The 25,565-nt window shown below is 38.3% G+C and overlaps 2 protein-coding genes across 3 annotated transcripts in view; one reads left to right on the forward strand and one right to left on the reverse strand.

Moving 5' to 3' along the window:
- Positions 1 to 25,143, forward strand: part of LOC116176737 (facilitated trehalose transporter Tret1-like) — a 91,450-nt gene extending 66,307 nt beyond the window's left edge. The window contains exon 2 of the mRNA XM_031495496.1: positions 23,532 to 25,143. Coding sequence (XP_031351356.1) covers positions 23,558 to 24,898 — 1,341 coding nt within the window. The 5' untranslated portion in view covers positions 23,532 to 23,557 and the 3' untranslated portion in view covers positions 24,899 to 25,143. The remainder of the gene's footprint in view (positions 1 to 23,531) is intronic.
- LOC116176736 (octopamine receptor beta-3R-like) overlaps positions 1 to 25,565 on the reverse strand; it is a 203,736-nt gene that overhangs the window by 149,665 nt on the left and 28,506 nt on the right. The gene's annotated exons all lie outside the window — the stretch shown is intronic.

Raw genomic sequence — 25,565 nt, forward strand, 5'->3', positions numbered from 1 at the left:
AGGATAATCCAATTTTGCCTTTTTAGTCTAAGTGTACCTACCGCAGAGATTAAACTGTGACATCTCTGAATAAGAAAAGTGGGGTCTGCATATATTATTGTTGACATAAGCAGACAAAGAGAAGCATAATGTAACGTTTTGAACTGGTTTAATTATTTTTATTAATACAACAGTTGAAAAGAACCTAATTAGCAAAACTGGTATTTGCATACTTCGCGCATTCAATTTACTTAGAATGAGTATACTTATTTATACCACCCTGTAAATTTAACAGTGAGTATGTACACTGGTATGTTATTAATTGCTGTTGTCTTACGGTGTGAGGTACTAACTAACTAAAGTAAATGAATACTTTCACCTAGCATACTTCCTGTAGTACAAGGTTTTTATTGAGAAAGTGCAAAATAATATTCTGTTAGTGTTAAGTAACGTCGGTCAAAAGTTTTATTTTGATGAACGTTTGCTAAGCAACACCTATGCAATTATTTGAGTTTACTTGAATGTTATTGCATACTTTTGTTTGCGATCATCTACATAATGGATCGTCTTTAATACGGCTCGTATAGGATTAGGGATCGTTTCTATAGACAAAGTTTACTTCTACTTCAGAAGATGATCCCACAAAGTCTCAAAACAGTAAGCGATGATATATCCCGATAGGATTTAGCAATTTGGTCATCGACCTACCATAGCTAAAGGTGAGCGGGATAATTAGGTAGAGATTGACAAAATGGAATGATATTGCGATTTAATAAACTGTTATGGCTCGGCGATGATTAGCACGTATTCGCATGTTTGTCTAGAATTGAGGAATAGGAAAGCACTTTCCCCATTCAGCACGTGAGCAATGTGTAATAATATGGAATGTTAATTTTAGATTTCCAACTTTGATTAGTTAGAGAAAAGCCCTTTCATTTCTAATTACAAGTTTGACAAGTAAATGAGTTAGTTTCAATCCAGTAGCAATTCTAGTGTTCTAAATCTCACGTCTAGACTAAATTAATCAGTTCAAAAACAAACCACATCTTTAAAAGTTTAAGTAGCATTTACTTACATTTGGTTAAATATATTTCACCAAAAGGAGCATTTGTATACGGTTCAAAATTTCTCCAAGAGTATGCTTAAAACTAAAATACAGTGCGAGCTGTGTGTTACGCAATGAAATTTGGTATGCAGACGGACAATTTGAGAAGGCTATTGATTTTTCGCAACTGTTTACGCCTGATTTTGCCATTGCGCCGTAATCGCAAACTTTTGAAAGCTTCGGTTAATAGAATTTCGCTTTTTAAGGGAGCGATGCGTGGAACTAAATCACGTACCGTCGGGGACGTGGCACGGAAGATCACGTGCGAAATCGTATCGTTAAACTCGCTTAAATAAGGCTCTCAATTTGCAATGGGCGAGTTTCACTTTCAGAGGTAGTTTAACGGAGGTAGGAAGTTGGAACGGGATGTTTTCAGCGAATCTATCATTCGAACGGTTTCTAGAGAACGTAATTATCGAAATCTGTAAGCGAAACACTCACACAATACAAACGGTGCTATCGAAGGATGAATTATTTGGCAAAGAACTGCTCTGTACGCCTTCATCCATTAGCAACTTTCTTTATATACCTCCCTTTTTCAAGTCAATTACTGTGTGGTGACAAGTACAAATGTTGATAATACAAGAACGAGGATGGATGCGAGAGAACATTTGCATTATTCTAGCGTTAGCTTTAGACTGCATTTTAATTGACGGCCGTAGCTGTATCTGCTATTACTTGGCAACTGCAACTGACTGATGACTGTTGATTTTATGCGTGAAATGTGATGCACAGTCAGCGGACAACATGACCGTTTCATTTAGCAGATAATTAGTTAGAGTGTTCAAGTAAAGAATCACGTACCGAATAACGTTATTAGTAATCGGAGTTTAGTCTTATATCATATAAAACATTAGGTTCTATGTACCTATATAGTACTTGAAAACTCCGATAATTGCTAAGAAGCGTCAACGGTGTCTTTACCTTGTTTATCTTCTACAAACCACACCTTAGAGGGTAGTTTTAACGTTTTTATGGTTTTTGCTGTTGACACACAGGATTTTTAATTAAATTACTGTGCGTTTGTGTCCAAAGTATGTTGCAGGATAAGTATTTGCTTTAATGTTGCTTATCTTTTTCGTCTGTTGATACCTATTTCAGTTTATTAGGTGCGTTGTACATTTTGAATTGTTATATTTTTTTCTGTTTTTATGCGGTTTCATTAGGCACGGCTTGTACTTTGAAACTCCACATGGAGGGCTATATTAGGTATTTGTTAGTGTTTGATCAATGCGTGCCTTCTTAAAGTTAGTTATAGAACATCTTTCAGTATCTGCTGTACCTTCTTCTCTTAGCAGCTGTGGTGTAATTATCCACAGATGGCGCTTCTAGTAGTGTATCTAACGGTTTCTTTATTACGGACAAGAGGTCGTTACAGGCATAAAATGGTGGCACGTAATTAATTAGCAGATAGCACTTATAACGCTCAGTCAACAGTAAAGTAGGGGTGGGAGGTAAGTAACCTACGATATAACGATAATAAAAGAAAAGGGAGCAAATTTGGAGCGTCTAAGGTTTATACGAGTTAAATGATCTCCTGTAAAAAGAAATAGGCCATTCTATCACGCAAACTTTAAGAAACCTAAGGAACGCCTTTACAAATACAAAACCCACTAACTAAAATCTGTTCCGAAACGAAACAATTTAGGGTCAGAATCTCATACGTTAGCAGACACATTTGGAGATTTTTTTATTTTTGTTGGCGTGTTCTACGAAATTAATAATTCAGGACACCTGACCACTCTGTTCTAATCTTGTGTACAACACAATGTGTAAAAAATTCTATATGTTATCATTCCTTGCCCATTGTTTAACTAACAGGACTCGATCTCTTTTGTTATAAGCCGTTTATACGCCAAGTATTTTTGGCCCATCGATATTTCTCGATCTTATCTTACAAACTGAAACGCTATATAATAACCCGACTCGCGAAGAAAAAGCAGCATTTCTATTCGAACAAGCGCAGCTTTCGAAGCTACGTCAGTTTGAGCAAGTACACGGTCAACTGCAGAAAATATTTTCTGTTGACGAAGACATCAGATATTATGACATTAATGTCCGTCGAACAATCACAAGCCGTCACCACACTTCCGGCAAAAATTTTTTTAACTTGTTTCCTATGCAATCCATCAAAGGTTTTATTTGAAAGAGCCATGAAGCATCTAGCTTCGTGTTTAGTGGGCAGGTATACACGACTGAAATAGACTTTAACACAATTATAGAATATTGAATATATATAAATGAGGAAAATAGTACATAGGTAAGCATTTCCAGTTACAAGTTCATAATTAGGTAAGCACGTCATTCCCTAGTTGGAATCGACCATAATACAAGGTTTAAGATTCCTCCGTAATGATCACTCTCGTTTCGAAACTTAATTAATAGAGCGTGTTCTTCCCATTAAGGCCTTTGACTCTGAGCTTGGATGCTCTTTGTAACTATATTAATAATGCTTGTCTCAGATCTGTTGTTTATTTAGAGTGATCATATTTACTGGAGCAAAGACTGATTTGCACACAATTATTTGCTTGTTATGCTAATTGACTCGTTCGGCCTACACTCTAAACACTCCGAAATTATTAAAGGCGCTCTTTCGATGGGCATTGCTGCTTGATTGTAGGTGGTTATTGGTTTAGGATATTTCATAAGGCCTAGAAATTTTTATTTCAAATTGACACAGATTGAGATTGAGAAAAATTTGCTGAATTGTCATTTTTAATGTTAGTTTCTTATTGTAAATTAACAGTAATTCTAGTTCTTGTAGTTAGTTTGTTTGATAAATTGAAAACGCCTAAATAATGGAAGGAAATTGTAATGTTAAGCTTTTAGCTAGTCAGGTGTTAGTAGAAGGTAATTGTAGGACAAACATTAATTGGTTTTGCGATAGACGCGAGATAAGTAACGCGGAATTTTTAAGTGTCGCCGGAGAGCAACGATGGTGTATTTATTAGTGAAAGTGATTTTTTATTTTTATGGTCTTTATTTTATTTTATAGTGGGCGGAGTGTTAGCTAATTAGCTACTCTTCCCACTCAACCACCTATACAAACACTGGGATTCGAACCCAGGACCCTTGTAGTCAAGGTTAAAGCTACTAACGTGTTTGATTTTATGAAGAAGTTTGTTAGTTTATTAATGTAATACAAGAAAAGTCGTTTTATTCGAGCAGTTATGTGTTATTTTGTCTTCGAGCCTTAAAAGAGTTTTGTTTTTTAGAGAAGAATCTGTCAGATTCGTGTGAAAGTGGGTGTTTTGCCGATTAGCGCATATTTTTATCCTGACCAGTTTATTTCGATTATTACTAAAAGAACTGTAAGTACTTTTTGAGATCTCTTAAATTGTTTTTCGATCAACCGCTTGCAATCGGGGTGTGTTAAATTCTGTTACTGTTACCGTTAAATTTTTGTTTCAATGTTCTTTGTATTTGAGTTTCTTTTGATTATGTAATTTGAAGTCCAGGTAGAGTTATTGTGCTCCATAATTTGCCGCCTTACTCACTTACTTACCCCTTACTGGAATGCTCACCCAAGAGATAAGAAGGGAAGGGAGGAAAAGGAAAAAACACAGTGATCACATGTATATCACGTGGGAGGTGGAGGGAGCAAAACGGTCACCCGGATGGAATTGAAACAAAATTAATAAAACCCAGTTAAAAGAAGAAATAAAGGTGACTGCCATACCTACCACACCGCGACAGCTAATGGAGACGCTGACGGACCTGGCGTGAAAGACAATGCCCAAAAGGCACCGGGGAAGAAAGAAAAAGGTCTACTGGTAGGACAGGGAAGTGGTCGAAGCCAGGGAAGCTTGTGTGCCAACAAGGAGGAGGGTAGTCAGAGCCAGAAGAAGGGCAAACCCGGTTCCGCAGGAGGTCGAAAGTTTACTGAGCAGCCTGCGAGACGAACGCCAGAGCACGAGGGAAATAATTAATAGGAAGAAGAGGGAAAGCTGGCAGAAACTGTGCGACGAGCTGGACAGGGATGCATGGGGGAAAGCGTACCAGATAGCCTCCTAGAAATTTGGCAAAAGAAAATAAATATCGGAACAGACCCTAAGAGCCGCTACACAGACAACGAGGTGGGAAGATGGGATAAACCATCCAAAGGTTACAATCGATGAAATTGTGACGGCTGCGAAGAGAGTGCCCAAAAGGCAGGCGTCGGGACCCGACGGAATACCGCCGGATTTCGTTGAACAGGTCGCGCTACTGAGATCTGAAATATTTCAAACCGCATTTCACAATATAATGGAAAAAGGCGAATATCCGGCGGAATGGAAGGAAACAGTCGTGGTCCTGATACCAAAAAAAGAAGCCTGTAGTGTAAGGCCGATCTCACCAATAAGCCACGTAGGGAAATTGCTCGAAAGAATTGTGGCCAAGAGGCTGGAGGGCCATGTTCAGCTGACTAGCCGCCAGTATGGGTTCCGGAAAGGAAGCGGGACGAGAAAGGCGTTACAAAGTGTAGTGCAGATCGCGAAGGATGCAAAGGCCGGAACGTGGAGAACAAGGGACACTGCCGATAAATACAATCATGGAAACCATGGCTCGCACTACTGCTCCAGCTTATCTGATAAATATGCTAGGTGACGTGTTGCCTTCTGGAATGTCATATAAGTTTGACACAAACGGAGGAGTGCCACATGGACCAGTATTGGGGCCTCCCTTGTGGAGCCTTGCATACGACCGGGTCCTGAAGTTGGCCACTCGACAGCGAGTGACTGTTGGCTTACGCAGATGATTTAACGGTGATTGGACGCGACAGGAATCCAGCGATGGAGAAAACAAAGGTGGAGGAGACGATCAAAAAGGTGGATGAGTGGATGAGCAAAAATGGTCTACAATTTGTACCGGCAAAAACTAAATCCGCCACCATAGCGGGAAGAAGAAAGCTCCCCACAGAAGAACTGGATGTAGGAGGCGACTCCATTCGGCTCGACAAAGAAATCCAAACTGCTGGGCCTCACAATAGATACGGAAAAAAAGTTTATAAAGCACGCCAACGAAGGAGTACTTAGAGCAAGAGAGGTGTCCATCCGATTGCAAGAAATAGTGTTTAGGAACTGCGGAGGAGTTAAAGTGAATAAGATAATCCTGTACGGGTACGGAAGTGACCGTACACATAAGAAAGGTTAGGGAGGCATTTGATCAAGTACAATGACACATGGTACTGAGAATAGCAATCGCATATAGTGAAGGCGAGGGCTCCGGGAAAAGGCAGAGAAGTGGTAATGGAGTGGTGGCAAAAATAATGGAACGAGGGAGAGTCTTGGACACAGACACTAATTAAGGAGATCAAACACGGCTAGATCAATTATTGGCTGCCTCAGTTCCTTACCGGCCTCGGGGAAGTGGGCGTGTGTCTGCACAAGTTTAAAAAGAGAGAGCTCGACAGATGTAGGGATTGCGACCAGGGGAATACCGAGGGGCACGCAGTCTTTCAGTGGCCCAGGTGGGAAGCGGCCCGATGGAGACTTTCCTTAGAGATCGGGGAGATACTGGATTCAGCCAATGTAGTACCAACGATGTAAACGAATCTAGACAATTGGAATAAAATAAGCAACTTTATAGAAATCAAGACCTGAGAAAAAGAAGCGAAGGAAGCAACAATAAGATATGAAGAAGGGTCACCTCCGGAAAAATGCCGCGGCGATGCCCAGAGGCGTACCATTATACTAAACAAGGGATTAGGGAAAGAGTTTAGTGGGTGAGAGCCCCACACTACCTCCGCCGATAGATACAGGGTGGAGGTGTGCGTTAAGTACATTCCCTAATTCACTAGATGAAAAAAAAAGGTAGGTCACAGCAGCAAGTATCTTACTCACAATTGCACTATTTCTACGATATGAAATGCAAAGAGAAGGCAACACAAGCAATTGATAAAAAAGGTTGTCCTCCAGCACTAAAACTCTAACGACTACGACTTTGCAAGGACTAGTTACACAAACCCAGGTTAGCAATGCACCGGTCCATAGGTATGTACTTCAGCTATTTTAAATAGAACTAGGTTTTGCATTAATAGTTTTTTCTCCTAGAGCCATCGTACCCATTAGTTAAAGAGGTAAGCTTTAAGACCGACCCTTCCGGAAAATTATTGGCCTGTTTTCCCACATGTGATTTCTTATAGATACCACTAATGCACTGGGATTTGGTTGCTTTTGGTTTCAGATTCGTAGCACCGTAGCCGAGGGCCGCCATTTGTCTGAGACCTCCTGACCCCTGGAATTGCCGTCGTTCTTGTTTGAGTGCCTTGGAACTTCCAATGCCGTTTTTTCCTCAACCTACCTGACCAGAAGCAGGGTTATTTTTCCTTCTGGTGGCGCCTAAGTAACGGAAACATCCCCGCCGTCACGCCGTTTATTCACCGCCACCGAAAACTAATCCTTCGTTACTAAATTATTGACGTGACATTTAATGAGAAATGACATTTTATTTGGAGTAAACTAATTTCTATTTCATTTCCAAAGCCACCGAAGTGCGTCGCAACGCTGCTTGGAAAAAACTGCCAATTTAGTTTATTGTATGGTGGATTAGTTAGCTCTAAGAGGGCGTAAAACGGCAAAATGGCTAGTTAGTGCAAGTAATTATTAATTAGTTCGTTTTGGGCCGTCATAGAGCTCAAGTAGGGCAATCCGCGTTTGAACCTAAGTAAAATTAGTTCCAAACCGTCAGTCAGTCGAAATTCAAAGTTCGCAGTGAGTAATATTGCAACCGCAGCAGTGTCGGTGGAAGGTGAATTGCGCGGACGTTTCTTTCAGAAAAATAAACTGTGGCAAGTTATTACATCCGAAATGCATCAAAAGTAGCAATCTCTTCCAACTTTTAAACCACCATTATGTTAAATATACTTAGTGCAGGACTAAAGGAAGTGCCCACCTTGATCACTTGGGACGTCTCTTTTTGATCCATCGATGTCGGCCCTTCCTTTAGTTGCGAAATGCTGTTTACAATCCATGCGAAATAAAGGGCGAACTTGAGTGAAAAAGCGAACTCATTTCTGCGGCAGAATCATATAAGTATGCCGCTGAATGAAATATTTATACACATTCGGTGGGAAACGCGCGTTTACGCATATAAAATGCTTCATTGGGCAGATTTTATGATGGAATTCTAAATTTTCTTAAATCGAAGAGCTCTATTACAGGCGCGCGTATATCTAATTTGGAATTTATCTTTATTCCCAGTGGGGTAATTTCGTGTCCTAATTGAGCTTTTGTTTTTCCCGAAATAAGTACCCTCAATAAAAGTATCACACCTTCAATCGGCTATTGGATTTAAACCCTTACCGTAGACTGGCTATACGTCATTTTTGACTAAACGCGTTTTGTAAATAATGGTCTGGGTAGAGAGGGTCGAAATTGCAAGCAAGTGTTCCATTACGCCATGCTAGAACACGCTACATACGGGAAATCTAACTCTTTAGGTCTCTTACCGTTACAGTGTAAATTAGAGAGAACGTTTGTCAAGATCAATAAACACTGAGCATAAATTCCTTTAGTTACGTGATATCTTTCACATTATACTTTTCGGTAAAGCGAATACGGCATGATAAAACTGGGGGCTTTTTCAATTAAGGGTTGGAGATTTTCTTCTGACGCTTAAAGGTAATTACTCGACCCAAAAACGAATTGCCACTAAATTGTTTCTTTATATTCTCGTACGCAAATCCATTAAACGTCTGCGTCTACAGTGTAAAATTGAGCACAGGCAGAAATCTACATCCTTTCATTTGGGGTACATTTTCTGAGTAGACTATTAAATGTAAAAATTTCCGTCAGTAATCCTCGCAACGGTAGAGTTTACCACTTCAGGTTTTTTTTGCGTGAAAACCATGTCAACGTCCAATGTAAACTCTGGATTAAATTTAATCTACCTTCATTTTAAGAAGACTTTTCATAATTTGCTTCCGGAAAAATAAATACCTCGAGAGTATGCTAATGTAATGTAGGCAAAAAGGATTATTAAATTCCTTATGCTAGGTACAAAGGAAATCGCGAAATTTGGAAAGCTCTTAACGTTATCCACGTACAATAGGCGGTATCGATTGGTCCTATCAGAATAGATACCATTACTCTAATTTCTCTTTTAAGATTTATAAAGAATGTCAAGGTGAAGGGTACCATTTTTAGCTCGCCGCATTATGTATAGGTATTGATTTGCTTACTGATCATTACGTGAAAGGGGAAGTAGCTCTAGCCTATTAAGTGCAGGTTCAGCGATATTTTACAATGGAAAAATTTTTTCCGACGGTCTTAAAAGATCCCGCAATTTCTCCCTCCTTACATTGATTGATAGTGATTTTCGTCAATCTCTCAATGCAATTAATATACAAACGAGTTGATGAGCGAGCACACAGGCTTAAAGGATTAAAAATGTGAAAAAAAAACCTGCAAACCTTGTTACGTTGGGTTCGTACCTTAAATATAATAATTATGTCAAAGAAGTCTCAACCTAAACCTTTGACTTGGCGTCAGTTCGGCTACATTTTTGGTTTGTAAAACTTGAGTTGGGGTTTTTGGTCTGTTGCTACTAGAACATTTAATCCATAGATACTGCTGTGTAACTAATTCACCTAGTGATCCAGTATGACCCACACAGAAAGGAAAATGCGGAAATGTCACTCAGAACTTCAGCACAACTACACAATACAAGTTAAAAAAAAAACTAATCGTAAACGATTTACAAAAAGTGCATTTCTAAACTAACACTCTATGCCGAAAAAATAAACTGCTTTAGCCAAATTCGTTTTCAACCATTTAACCAATAAAATCCAAATAGCGAAAAAAGGAAACGGTAGCTTTTAAGATAAATACAGGGTGTTACATGACCGCGTGTAAAAAAAATTGGGAGATAGAGGAGATCAGAACAAGTACTTTTTTAAATAAACCGAGGGTCCATGTTTCGTTTGGGAGCCGCCCCCAAAGAAGTGTTTAAATTTGGATTTATTCCTTTAATTTTTTTCTCAACAAGCATAAGAGCGGCACGGCTTTGAATAAGTTTTCGCGTATGCCCTATCTGATTTTGAAAAAAAATTTCCAAAATTCCTACCACCAAAAGGCGAAATTTGGTATCTGGAGGTTTTTGAACATGAAAATGATGAATCTGGAATTAGTTTTTGAAAATTCGAAAAAAAGTTCCACTGCAATTTTTGTCCGGACTACGAAAATGAAGAGAATTCCACGAAATTTTTCGTGTATATACTTGATGAGTTAGGCAACAGAATTGTCGAACAGTTTTTTAAAATAACTTTTCAAATAAAAGTTATACTCATTTGAAGATTGGGCCTTCGGGTTACAAAGTGTCCCCCGCCTACTAGTTGAGTGATCTAATTTCGCATGTAGTAATTGAAAATTTTGCAAATAACAATACCATGATCGACATATCTTGTGATCATTCATAATTATCGACTTAAATTGTTATTTTAATTGGGTCACCCGGATCAGGAGCGGAATGTGATAACAGTTTCTGTAACTGTTTCCATTATGGTGCTGTAGATACATTTTCTGCCTTCCCCTTCGAAAATTTCCTTGGTCAGCTGAAGAAAATGGTTAAGTCTCCTACACGACCCCTTGAACAGATATATCGCAGACTACATGAAATAGAAGATATTGTTTCTAAAGAAATTGATTGCTCTTCCAAATATATCTATGAAATGGAGCACGAAATGGGGCCTACTATGTCATATGAGGGCATTCAATATAAAAGAGTCCACTTAAATGATTTTATGTTAGCCATTCATTCCTATTGAATGTGTGATTCATTTTGCTTTACAAGTGATACTGTTATTCAACTGGAAAATATAATTGTTAACTCGACCATTGGCTCTTCTGAAGAAATTAAAATTATTGGACGATATTTTCGTAAATTTTCATCTCTTTACATGTACCCATTTGATTCTCAATATCTGAAAATCCAAATAGTTGATAATTTATCTCAAGAAATGAAAATGACATCAAAGGAAAATGTGTACTTTTACCACATAAAGATGGTTTGGTATCAATTCCCCTAATACATACTGTCGCAAATATCTAAATTGTATTACGTGGAACTTTGTACTGTATATATAATGACTATAATGAGATAAGTAGAATATAAAAATTTCTTTAATTTGCTAAAACTAGATAGAGGGAGAGAATTCCTTGAGTATAATATTATAGCCGTTTTTTGCATGGAATATTATTTATAAGATTTACATTAGCTACATTACTTTTTATTGTTTTTTGTTACACTATAGATTTTTAAGTTAACTTGGGATACCTACATTATTTTTGTTCCAATATTTTGATATAATAAGTACAAAGTGTGCAATTATTTGTAATAAAAATTTTGCGGTATTGTTTTTTGCATTATTTAGTCCACCATGCTTCTGATGCTCCAAAATTATGTATATGCAGCGGTATATATGACGTCATTCGTATACGTCGAAGTGACGTAATCGAATGACGTCATTTTACTGTGACATATTATCGTCATAATCTCGTCGCAAATACGTGATTTATTTGGTGATTTCGACGTAATGCGTGACGAATTATGCACGTCATTATGACGTTCTCTGCTAGCTGGGTGTTATGGTAGTGCGCCACATCCTTCTGGCGAGGTTAGTCGAAAAAATATCGTGCTTGTGAGCTTACTACAGGTAAGGCGAGGTCCTTCAGGCATTGTTCAGTTCAATGCCTTCCGAGCTCTGGGGCTTGGGAGTTTTCTTTTGTTGCAGATTTTATGAATCCGGGAAATGAGCTCACCTCGGAGCTCACTTATCTGGATAACAACTTATTAAATCAAGGTAAGTGGTGCCTTTTTATGTTTTGCTTGTACCTGGCCTATACATGCGCATTTGTGTTCGGATCAATTTCTTTGTGGAAACTTGTGTTAAGATCAAGTACACGATTTAATCGATAATTCTTGATGAGACCTTTGTAAACGTGGTATATATCAGTTGTAAAGTCAAGTTACTAAGATTTTTGTGTGTAACGTAACTTATAATTTTGTTATTTGAATATTTTGCGAAAAGTAGAGGTTTACGTAAATTACTTGGAGTGGAAGATAAAATCAAATATTTACAAAACGTTGCTGAAATTATCCAAATCAACACTTTGGACCACTCATAATAGAATTACCTACCCCTACTAAGCAATTTATCAGTTGCGAATTTATGATACCGTCATTATTTAGGGATTAAGTATCATAATTTCGTATATTTTGTTTTATGCTCCCGAAAAATGGACACCGTGAAATGTGAGTAGGGACCAGTCAACGTTATGACCCAAATTAATATTGTAATCCATAAACTGAAAAATGCGATGTGAAACTTCAGCAAATATCATTCATCTAGTTAGGTTTGAACAATGTCGCACATCAGATTAACTTTCTCTTTAATTATTCAAATCGGATCTGATGTAATCTGTTCAGTATTTTTTATCTTGAAAACATTCGTCTTTTCATGTAGGTAATATGCTTATACTTACTTGATATAATTTTGTATTCATGAATTTGGCTGGTTTGTATGTTTGATGCTGAAATTATATTTCTGTTTGAGTGAGATTTCGCGGAAATAAAGATAAAACAAAATGTATAGAAAGTACGATTTCATAAAACTAAACTCATTATTGTTGCATGAAATCGGTAATATCTACTTTTAAAAATATACAAGTGGTGTGCTATTTATTGCCGTAAAACACAAACTTTGTCCTATTATAGAAACCAGTCTCAGTACGCATTTGTTTTGTTTGCTAGTGTCGCATTATTATTATATTATATTATATTATTAAGATAAAGATCTGATGCCGTGGGGACGAACGACGGACGGGCAAAGTGACCAACGCATTTTTTTTTCATTTTCGTTGAATTGTAATGAAAATGCTGAAAATTTTTCTGTGTTTCTTTAAATACTTACTGAGTACACAATTTAAACCTTTTCTCTTTAACAACTGTTTTGAAATTTAGATATGCAGGGCATTAATACTAAGTCGTTACACCCGAAAACGGAAGTTAGAACCCATTAAATCAAACAACTTTTCTTAGATCCAATTTTTGATTTGGTGCCACGGTTCGAAGTTATTGGCGTTCTTTTGTTTTTCGAAAAATCGTCCCTTATTTCCCTTATGCCTATTACCATCTTCCAACAAAGTTTATTTTTGATAATTAAAGAAACAATGGATCTCAGGGTCCAGCTGGGTTCCGAAACGGTGGAAAATATCACCACTGACATATTTGAATCTTGAAATTCCGGGAATTCGAATGAAACAGCACTATTAAATTTTAACTTGAAGTAACCATTCTATAATCTGAAAGAGGAGAAATTTTCTTTGAACGAACAAAAACAACCTTTATTTGGATTTCCTTTTTTTTCGTTTTACTTTCACTGGAACTCAAATCGACACATACATTTCTGAGCAATACAATGACATAGATAAAATAAAAATAACAAATGGTAAAAGAAAAAAGGCTTGTCTTATTGAAACATTTAACTCCGTTACAAACGGTCGAATACAAAAAAAAGTTGCAAATGTACTCACTATTTTGTTGTAATTATCCAAATTGTTGTCTGATCCAGTCTGTACAGATGCAATAAACGACGAAATATGGCAGAACTATGTACACAACTTTTTTTAAAACCACCAACACGGGTTCCTTGACGATTGACATTATTGAACTGGCTGCTCGGATACAAACTTAATTTCAACCAAGACAAAACTTTAAAATTGAATAATCCCCACCTCTTTTGCAACTTGAAGCTAACTGCGTACCAAAACTGACTTTGGACGGCGCTTGGAAACTATTCCTGTATCATTGTTTGTTAATATCTGACTGTTATGTACGCTAAATCAACTGAACGTGAATACGTGAATAAATTTATTGTTGCGTAGTATGACGTCACTTGTCCAGTTCATCCATATGGTAATAAAGTATACGATGTGTATGGCGGTGCGATGTTTTGGGGAATAAGTAAGGTCATCGCACGGGATTTGTAAGAGACGGACTCTGAATCTTGGAGTATGGATCAAGTCAGACCTTTGGGTTAAGCTGAGTCTAGCAGTTAACGAGTCAGTAAGTCAAGTTGGGTTCGTTTGACACATTGCACTGGCTTCAATAGTAATACGCATTTCTAAGTAACGAAGGTATCTACACCTCACCATAAATTCTGTAAAAGATAAACCCTCGTAACATTTTCAAAGAGGAGTGTGATAAATCATTTCCCTTCTGAATGCATTACAACTGCCGGTAAAAGTTGACGGAAGTGTTTGGTAATTGCTAGCTAATTATTTACTAAGTAGAATGTGTTTTATCTCCCTTTATGTAATGTATAATCTAAACGAATTTGAGCAAAGCCCCTTCATCATTTATCACGATTAAACGTCGTTGATGGCGTTTCTGGTTGACAACCGAACAACTGCGCCAGTCAATATCTCTGTTATTCCATAAAGACAAATTATTAATTTGTACCTCCGTCAAATGCAATTATATCTTATTGATTTACTAACAAAGCCGCTAAATGCGTTCCGCTCTGTCTCTAATTTCTCCAACTGATCAATATTTATTGTCTCTTTCACTCTTTTCCTTTGGAACAATTTACGGAGCTCAGAAACAATTTCGCATTTATTTTATGTGTGTAGTTTTCATTAGCCATACGGAGAAAAATATATATGTGTGGTTTCCTCAAGTTGGAAACTAATAAATTTTCAGCAACAAAAATTTCACAACATAGGACGAATTTTGACTAAAAGTTTTACGAGAACTTTTTACCTAACTTCCAGGGGTGTTACGCAACTTTTAATGCAAGCCGATCAAGTGGAGAAAGCGTTAATACTTATAAGGTTTTGGGAAACTGAATGAACATGTATGGAAAAAATCGATTAAAGCAAAAGTAATTTTTTGCTACCTCAGTTTAAAAAGAAAGGTAGTTAATTGAAGGTTAGGTATAGAACAAGCATAATTATGTGGTCTCGCTTCCATATTAAAAAAAACACCCTATGCTGAATAACTCACGTGCTCGTCCTTAGTAATTTAGCTAACATCTAGACATCATTCACATAACATTACAGTAAAACCTTATTCGCGGATAAAAAAGGTATTCTAAATTAGAAAGCCAACTTAGTACTTCCTCATAATCTATATACCATATTCGCACTTTGCTCGTCTGGTAGCAGCTTAATCAGGAGAAACTAAGGTAATGAAATGTTATTTGATTGGTATTGTTTTTAGACAGCCAATTGAAACTTGGAAGAATAGCCCTCCTAACCACCTAATCTGATAAATATGATTAGACCTTCATCTAATCTGATAATGATTACTCCTACACGTAGCATGTTTGTGGTTTTATGGTGAACAATCTCAGTAGTTATTAGTGACAATGTGCAAAATAAATGGACAGCTCTTGCAGTTAGTTGCTGTTTTATCAGGTATGTACACTTCCGGATTTTGAGTTTGTGTTTGTGGCGTTTTAATGAGCCGTAGTGTAGACGAATGAGCGCATACTGTCTTCGATATTGTATCTACGAAAACACGTAGCACATCAAAGATTTTTTACACGATTAATTGAAAGATTGGGATTGTTCCTCATTCTTACTGGTTTAGGCTTAGTAATCCTAACGATTGAAAAAAACACCAATGCAGCAGTTTTTCAATTTAAACGATTATAGGCCGATGAATGAAACGTAATCTGTAAATAAATAAGGTCACGTTCAATTGCCTCTTACTTTCGAAAATACTTAAAACGATCTCATTATATATTTTTGTTTTGTTAAACAAGCGGGAAAAATGGAGGTAAGTCCTTGGTCTATTCTAAGCATAGTTCTCCTTTCATGATTTTTGAAAGTGCTTTGTTGCGAAGATACAGGGCGAAACATTTTTTAACAAGAATAACAATTTATGACTAAAAACAGTTTCATAATCTACAAGAATTGTTCAAAATGGCTACCTCCATCTCGGATGTAACCATCCAATCGACTCCTGGGCTCTTCCAAAATCATCAGGTTCGTTTCTTATCGAGTTATACCCAGCAACTATTCGATCCCTTAAATCATCCACATTTTCCACTGGCCTAGTGTAAACTGATTATTTTAGATCGCGTCGTGCGAAATAATCCGGGGATCGAGTAAGTGATAAGTCGAGTCCATCAAGACCAATCCAGCGATATCTTCGTATGTTGCTGTTAGAAACTGTCCAGCAACTACACCAAAATGAGTTGGTGCACCATCATGCATAAAGCATATTGCCTGTCTTGTAGTCAATAATACACCCTCCAGAAACTGAGGTAGCGAATATAGAATGAATTCAGTTTTTTTAAACATAAAACATCCCTTTTGAGTACTAAGCTGATGTGTTCTTTCGTTTTCCGGAATAACTAGAAATCTAACGATATTTCTTTCTGTTATTGTGCTAGCCATTGCAGTAGTAGGTACCTTTCCCAATTTTCAGAAATTCATCGATAGATAGGGTGCGCTATCTTGGGGACACTTGGGAACATTTTTACAAAATTAAAAATAATCATCTCGAACCTAACTAAATCAATTAATTACACCCTCCTATATGTTATTTTTGCATATAAACGAAATGAAAGACGCAGATTTTTAGACATTTGCTGACGTATCTCCCAAACTAACGATTTAAGACCTCCGATTTATTTTTGGTCTTTTCCACCACCGATTTTATTAAATTTACATGTGTACTTCCATCAACAATTACATATATAGCGATCACATTTCTGATACCTCCAGAGTGAGAAGCACGAGACATATGCGTCATTAATATAATTCGTGGTGCCCATAAAGAATAAGATGTTACATATTATGGAAATCTGAATTTGCCTAAAAGCTTCTAAAGGGACATTTTGGTGGAAAGCGCGATAGGTAATTGTTTCAATGGAAATGAGCTGATTAGATTTACTCCTTGAACTTGTTTTGGGACGCAGATAAAATCATTGAAATTTTTCTCTTATTGTAGCGATATGGTTACTAATCTCTGTGTTCAGATTACAAAACATGTGTATTAAGTTATCTATCTTAATAGCCACTCATTGTGTCTGCTGATTACTCTACAATTCAAAAGGTATGTTCCACTTCACGTTTTGAATTAAACACAACAGTACAATCTAAATGTCTGTAAGATTGTTGTAATACTTTACAAAACATATTATTACGTTTTCCAGCGTGGTTTTCGAAAAAGTTAGGGTTGATTTTCAATGTAGGACGTACTATCACGACTGCCGAGGTGGCACGAGGAGACTTTTTGTGTACCGAGATATAAAGGAAAAGGAATTCTTTTGGTAACTCTTCAAAATACTTTCGAGTCTTCATCGGAAGCAATTATTTGTCCTCCTACTCAGATTCCTCATCTTCTAGTATTGCAATTCTAGTAAACCGCAGCTTAAGGCTGCGTTCAGACACGGCGATAATCGCGCGACTCCAGAATCGGTTGGGTTTTCTTCTTATTTGGTCTCGTGTGACGTCGTCGGTTGTTGGGAGTTCTCGTCCGACCGTGAGGTAGGCGATAGTGTGTCCGTAAATTCGCATTTGACCATGTTCATTGCGAATCTGATCGGCGAATTTTTGCTCCACCGGTTTCGCTTGTGGATAGTATTCGGGGTTTAGCGTATGCATTATTTCCAACTCGGTACATCACGCTTTCTGACGAACTGTGTTCCGTTATTGCTGATAAACCTGCTGGGGGGGGGTCTCCAGAATAGCTCGTCAATTAGGACGCGAGCGGAGGTATCAGCGTCTGCATTGGTTAGTGCGAAGAACTCTACCCACCGTGAGCCGATGTCTTCTATAATACATATCCGTTTTTCGTCCGCTGGTCACGGAGGCATTTAGGCATAACGTACCACGTATTAACCATACGGCAAAAATCCGCTGTTCTCATTGGCCCACGGTGAATCGCAGTACGTTTTGTTCAATTAGGGTCCTAATGTGGTACGGTTTGCCGCCACGTGTTGAAACCATCTTACTAGTAAATGGCAATCAAACATTTAAAATTTTACTTGGATAAGGGCTCGTTTCATAATCACCCAAAAGTCTCCTTTAACTAACGTCGAACGCGTCGACAGACGGACGGACGGACAGAAAGTCTAAAATCATAAACTCGCTTTTTGTTGCTCGTTAATTAATGTAAACCCAATAAAAATAGTGCACGCTCAAAAGTTAGTGCCCCCATATGGCCAATGATAGCGACGTCGTGGTGCTTTTATAGCATGAGGGTTCGTTCCTCTTGTGGTCTCCATTTCTGTGTCGCCCAGACTACCGTTATCGAAGAATTTCGCTCCGCGGAGATCACGAGCCCACTGGCGTATTCAAGTGGACGTTGTTCGGGTCCTTTCTCCCTGGGAGAGGTCGGCGCCTATGAAGTAATGACTGACGTCGGTGTGAATTGTAAAAGGGCGTCCGGGATCGGCTTGTTGTAGTATCCCTTTTAGTTTTTCGAGGCCGTCTTGCTGACGGTTCTTCCTAGTCCTTAGGGCGTCCTTGAGCAGCGAGGTCAGGGATTTCGGAAGAGCTGCGCCGGTACCATGAGCATTGAGCAGGTCTGTAGAAACTAAATCAGTTGTTTGACGTTCCGGGGGGTGGGTCGCCGTTTTTTGGGTGTGATTACCTGTCCTAGATACTTAACTGGGAGCTTTGAATATAAATATTCAAAGCTCGGAGGCAGACGAAGTAACACTTCAAGAGTCGCGTGCGCAGATTGGGCCGTCTGAAGACCTTCTCCAGGTCATGGAGATAATGGTCGAAGTCTGGTGAGAGATAGACCAAATACGCAAGGACGGTGACCTAGGATACCGAGCTGAAAGCGATCAATTAGTGGCTGGAAGGATTGAAACTTACAAATAGCGTGATAAAAGCGGTTTTATCGCGATCACTTATTTTTACGGCAATTTGCCAGTGCCCTGTTCCCGTTTGTTCGACGGCAAGCGATGTGGCGATATGACAGGAGTCCATTTGTCCGCTCTCTGGCCTTAGGGTGGAGTTCCTGCCCTTAGTCTGCTCACAGTTCCAAGGTGGCAAGTTCCAGAGTCGGCGATTCTTGGCTGACGTTTTCCAGAGAATGCGAGAGATGGAAGTCGACATGCCTTGGCGCTGCCCTGACGTAGGCGGCGTCGCTCTGACTGTTCCGGTCTGGCGGATGCGACTGCGAATCCCGTAATCCGAGCGTCGAGACATCTACTATCGGAGTCGGTCGGACGACTTCCGTCGTACGACGAAGCGAATATGGGAACAGCGTTGCCGGTGTCCGTCGGTGTCGTCGTCGGCTGCAGGTTCTGCACTGGCTCCGGATCACACCTGGGGTTCCGCATCTAAAGCAAGTTATTCCACTGGGTCTTGCAGATGGGTCGGTTGCATCTGGTACCGGTAGTGGCTTCGCTTTAGAGTTGGTGTTGGAGGTGTTTGCATTCTCCCCTCGCTTTCGCTTGCGGCACTCATCTTTGTGGTAGCCGGGGATGCGACAGAAAGCGCATGTGGGACGCGGTTTGGCGTCGCTGTAGTCGTCGGTTTGGTGATGGATAGAGGTTCCGTGCGGTTGCACTCTTCCATTTTCCTCACTTCCACGATGAGATCTTTGAACGTCGTTATTTTTGTTCGAAGGACGACTTTCGGATGCGCTGGTGAAGGAGTCCGTAGACCATGCTCATCTGAAATTGCTTATTTGGTCTCACATCGTCCGGGATCTTTACGATCGGGGGCCATTTTTCCCTCGGTTGGCTGCTTCTCTCCCTGCTCGGTGGCAAAAACGGCGGTGATGTGGGGCCGAAGTTTTCCTTGATCAGGGTCGTTGCTTCTTCCCAGAAGTGGAAAAACTTTCACTCCTTGCCACCAGGTTCCGACGTTTCCACGTAGTAGGGTATAGCCGAAACGCACGAAAACTGGGGCACATTCAACGCCAAGTAGAATGGAATTCGTGTGCTTTGGACTTTTCGAAGGCTTGTGTTCTTACAGAAAAAGTGTGACTCGATTTCTGCCGTCTTCAACCGTCGGGAGGGTACACTTCCCATATGCAAGATCAAATTACCCCTTCCAGGTTGCACCGTTTTTTTTAGATTGTTTTTAACTGAACCTTTCTAGTTTGCATTTTGTAACTGCTTCTGTTTTGTTACTTTCTTGTAAACCAATTTTTAATCGAATAGAGTTTTGTTTATCGATGTAGATATGTATTTAAACCTTAAACACGTTTCAAATAATTGACTTCATTTTTCTTTCTTAGGCGACTTCTTAGCGACTTCAAATCGAATCTGATTCATCATCAGACCTTTTCTGCAAACATTCACTCCTTATCTAAACCCTAATCAGTCCTATGATGTATCAAATCCGTTACTAATATCCGCAATCCGTTACGTAACTTTAACGGAGTACTTTAGCCTACTCTTAAACGGAGAAGCAATTTTTTAGTATGACATATCACTACTATAACCGCTTCTGGTTAGTAAAGGAAAAAAGTTTTGTCATTGGTTTACTTTAACAGCTTTAAATGTAGAGAGAGAGTGATAAGTATTCAATATACGCTATGCTCGACAAAGAAAACAGATCACCCGTATCGTTAAAACGGGCATTCCGTTACGCTGACAAGTAAACTGACATTTGTTTCCGTCTTGTTTTTATAAACGTCGTTATTCTTCAAAACCACGCGATGGATATACATGGGTGCACGCAAAATGTGCAAAGAAAACGCTTGCAAAAAACGACAAACGACAATTACGAATATTTGCTGGATTTTCTCAAGGCAAATAAAATACTGATCACGGGGAAGACCAGTCCAAAAGAAGCCACTAAAGTAAGAGCATTTCATTTGCAACAAATATAAGCACTAAAGGTAATCGGACCACGGAAAACTGGAGATCAGTGGCGAATTAGTGATGCGGTTAGAAAATCGAAGAACACTACTTACCCTGCAGTTCGGCTTTAAGTTATTAAACGGCCACATAAACTGTCATACTATCTTGTCTGACATTTACTTTAATGTTCCTCAAAGATTCGTTCGATCTTCGAGGCTTCTTTACATGAGACCTAATCGAACTCTTTACCTTCGTAACAGTCCTCGAAATCGATTGTTGGAGTTATTGAACAATTTCAATGATAAAATCGATTTATTTAGTGTATCTCTCCCGATTTTCAAATGGAATACTATAATACTTTTAACTGAATGACGTTGCGTGTTATTATATCAATATTTAAATTTAATTATTTCGTGTCATCTACTTAGGTACACGTAGTTGTTAGCTACGATTATTTATTATTATAGTATATTATATTGTAAATTGCCCTAGGCGTAAATAAACATTATTATTATTATTATTATTATTACGGTTTGGGCTGGATGTTGTCACTTCACTCAACGACACCAAGCGTAGGTATCCTATGTAAAAAAATCCGCTGATTCCGAAAATCATAGCCCCCCTGACCGGAAATTCCCGGAACATATTGTTATAAACAAAAAACGAAGAAAAAATGGGAAAATGTCGTGTTTTTTCACATTTGACTTCGAATATCTCGTTAACTATTACTCGGAGGGAAAAAATGAATAGAAATGAACTTGTTTAGAATAAAATTTTCTATAAGATACAGTTGGCCCGGAAGGCTCATTTTCAACTGTTATTGTTATTTATGGAAAAATGTAAAAAAGTAATCTGTATCTTATAGAAATTTTATTCTAAACAAGTTCATTTCTATTCATTTTTTCCCTCAGAGCAATAGTTAACGAGATATTGGCAGTCAAATGTGAAAAAACACGACATTTTCCCATTTTTTCTTCGTTTTTTGTTTATAACAATATGTTCCGGGCGTTTCCGGCCGGGGGGTCTATGATTTTCCGATTCAGAGGATTTTTTTACATAGAATACCTACGCTTGGTTTCGTTTAGTGAAAGGACAACATCCAGTTTATACTACTTTTAGAGCTAATATGACTGGACTATTAGTCCAGTCAAATTGGCGCAATTTTGGACAAATAAAAACATTAATTGGTAAAGATCTGAATTTTGGTATACACATTTATTGGGACTTTCTATTGAACATACTAAAAGTCCCTGTCAAAATCTGTTGCGCTCGAGACGCCATCTTGGAAAAACGGTACACTTTTCCAATTTTTTGCCCATGTCTCGGAAATTATTACTGACACGAAGAAATAGTTTACATGAAAAATATAGTTTACTAAATTCCCTATAAAAAAGAGTATTTACATTTTTTTTGTATCTCCAGTACTTTAGCTGTAATCTCACGTTGAATACGTCAGAACGCGTTTAGGCCCCGTATCGTAGTTATAGAAGGAGGCGAAATGATTTCTTAAGCTGAAGAACGCCCTTATCTGCATAAGTATAACGTGTCTGCTAGTGAGAGATAATAGCCAGGTTGCGGACAGCATTTTCCGTTATGTTAGACGGCCATTTTTCCTTATAATATAAGTTTATAAGTATAACACATTTTTATAGCAAAGTTAAGTTGCGGTGTGTGCTGGGCGTGTTCAATTTTGCTTATAAGTTTGAAGGAGTCTTAACCTCACTTTTATTATACATTGTGTTAAAATGTCCAAAGTTCACTACTATGCTCTTAGACAAAAAGAAAAGAACTACCGCCAACATAAACACTGCACAATTGTAGGTTAGCAGGAAAATGTTATTTTTATGAGTGATTACGTACTGCGCAGTGACACATTATAAGAACTTCATTTTCATTGGTTCCGCTATTTATAAATATATCGTACAAAAAGCCCTCATACCGTAAATTATTTCTACAAAAATTTATATTTCTTATGTTATAAGAAAAAATGGCCGTCTAACATAACGGAAAATGCTGTCCGCAACCTGGCTATTAAAACCGACATCGTTATCAGACCTTCAGAATTACCTTGACCCTGTTCGGACACTGAAGGCTCCCAGTCCACACTCAGTGCTCACATTGAAGATGAAAGTTCTATTGAGAGAGCGTTTTATGAGAAACCTTATTAAACGTGTCTCATACCAAGCCTGAGTGCGACGACTTCGCACATATAAGAAATACTGGTAGAATTTTCAATGAATTTAATGATTTGTAAAAAGTTGTAAAAAAATATCTGCGCCACTGTTTCGAGAACTCAGGATACTTGATTCCCTATTCGATGTCGGATTATAGCTAAAGTATTGGATATACAAAAAAATGTTAATATGCTTTTTATGGGCAATTTAATAAACTATATTTTTTATCTGAACTATTTTTCCGTATCAATAATTGTTGCCGATATATAGGCAAGAAACTGAAGTAGTGCTCCTTTTTTCCAGGATGGCGCCTCGAGCGCAACAGATTTTGACGGGGACTTTTAGTATGTTCAATAGGGAACACTAATGAACATGTGTACCAAAATTCAGATCTTTACCGATTAATGTTTTTATTTTTTCTTATTTGACTGGACTATAAATATAGGTATAGTACTAATTTTAGTCATTGTGCGGAGACAGGGACATACATTTGTAATTATTATATTTGTTTCAGGAACATTATGTGCGATTTCCGATGGAATGCAATTTGCTTGGACCGCGCCGATAGTTCCCATACTTCAGGATGCCGAATCTTCATACCCAATAACACACACAGACATCATATGGCTTCAATCAATTTTCATGATAGGTGGACTGGCTGGAATACCTTTCATAATTTACGGTGTTAACAAATTCGGGCCCAAAACTACAATTTTAATGGGAACCGTAATGGGCATCATATCCTGGATGTTGAAAGCATTCGCGCCTACTACTGTGTATTTTTACGTGGCGAGATTCATCAGCGGATTTGCGGCTAACGCTGACTTCGTAGCGACACCCATGTACATTAGTGAAATAGCTGACAAGAATGTGCGTGGATTTTTGGGATCGTCAATCTATCTAATGATGTCAATAGGAATTCTGATAATGTATTCTGTAGGCCCGTTTGTTTCGATTCCAGTATCGTCGGCTATCGGCTGCTCATTTCTGGTTGTAGAGCTTCTCATCTTCTCCTTCATGCCTGAATCACCCTATTATCTTCTCTCTAAAGGAAAAATAGGCGAAACCAAAAAAGCACTGCTGTTGTTACGTGTGACATCGGACAATATCGGCCAGGAATTGGAAGGAATACAGGCTATTGTGAAATCGCGCCAAGAGGAAACGAAAAAGCGACGTTATACGGATTTGGTGACCATGAAAGCGAGTAGAAAGGCCCTGACGATTGTTACAACGCTAAATTGCGCACAACATTTTAGTAGTTTTAGCGTTATTCTGATGAATCTTCATACGATATTGAACCATGCCGACACATCATGGGGTGCGGTTGAGTCTGCGATAACATTTTCGGCGTGTATGTTAGGAGCCGCTCTATTATCATCGGCAGTAATTGACAGAATGGGAAGAAAAGTGCTGCTTTGCTGGTCGAGTACTCTGACCGGCCTTTCCATTTTAACTCTAGCAACGTTCTTCACCGTAAAGAACGCGGGGATTGAGGTCGACGATTATAGTTGGATCCCCGCTGCATCAACATTGTGCTACGCAGTCTTTTTCAGATGTGGATTGGGATTGATACCGATAGTACTAACTGCCGAACTCTTTCCGGCAGATGTAAAAGCCATGGGTATGGCAACAGCTTTAGCAATGTACAGTCTATCTTCTGCTGCATCTACGTACCTTTTTCACTACTTACATGAAGCGTATGAAATGCATGTGCCGTTTTACATTTTTGGAGTCTGCTGCTTTCTCACTACACTTTTTACTCACTTCTATATACCAGAAACGAAAGGTAAAAGTTTAGCCGAAATTCAAATTATACTTAACAACAGCTGTACAACGACCAAAGACACTAAGTCTGATGTACAAATTGTGTTATCCAAATGACAAATATCTGGATCAATGATGTAACTTTTTTGATGAAAGGTCAGCTGGTTTTTTTCCATACAATGCCTATAGGACGTTAGGGCATTTCATATGTAAATAAGAAATAGAATAGGACCCGGTATGTATCCTTGAGGAACTCCTGTTTTTAAAGGTGGCATAGGCGAGTTTCTCACTAAAATTGTAATATTGAAGCTTACTCACAAGTATTTCGTGGAAAACGAAACCAAACATTGAAGAGCAGTACTGTTTTGTTTCAAAAATTTTTATCATGTTAGTCGTTAGGTCAATAATTGCTGAGATTGTTGATTAATGTTTGCGAAAATCAAATTGGCTAGAAGCAAACAAAGTGTTACATTAAAGAGAATTTGTTAGGCGATTATTCAACTCAAATATTCTAGATCTAGGAAATATCGGTACGATGGATGTATGCGCCAATCACCATGACTTTGTAATAATAATGACAATGACTTGTAAAATAATACAAAAAATGTATTCGAATTCAGTTTTTTAGTTTACAATAAATGCAGTATATTCAAAGCATTATAGTTTTTGGTCCTTCGAGTCCGATTTACTTCTCAATAATCCATAATTAGACAATATTTCAATCATTAGATATTGAAAAACACACATCCAGTGGCGGGAACACATTTCACCAGCAAATCGTTAC

The sequence above is a fragment of the Photinus pyralis genome, unplaced genomic scaffold, assembly GCF_008802855.1.
Source record: "Photinus pyralis isolate 1611_PpyrPB1 unplaced genomic scaffold, Ppyr1.3 Ppyr1.4_LG7, whole genome shotgun sequence".
Taxonomy (NCBI): Eukaryota; Metazoa; Arthropoda; class Insecta; order Coleoptera; family Lampyridae; genus Photinus; species Photinus pyralis.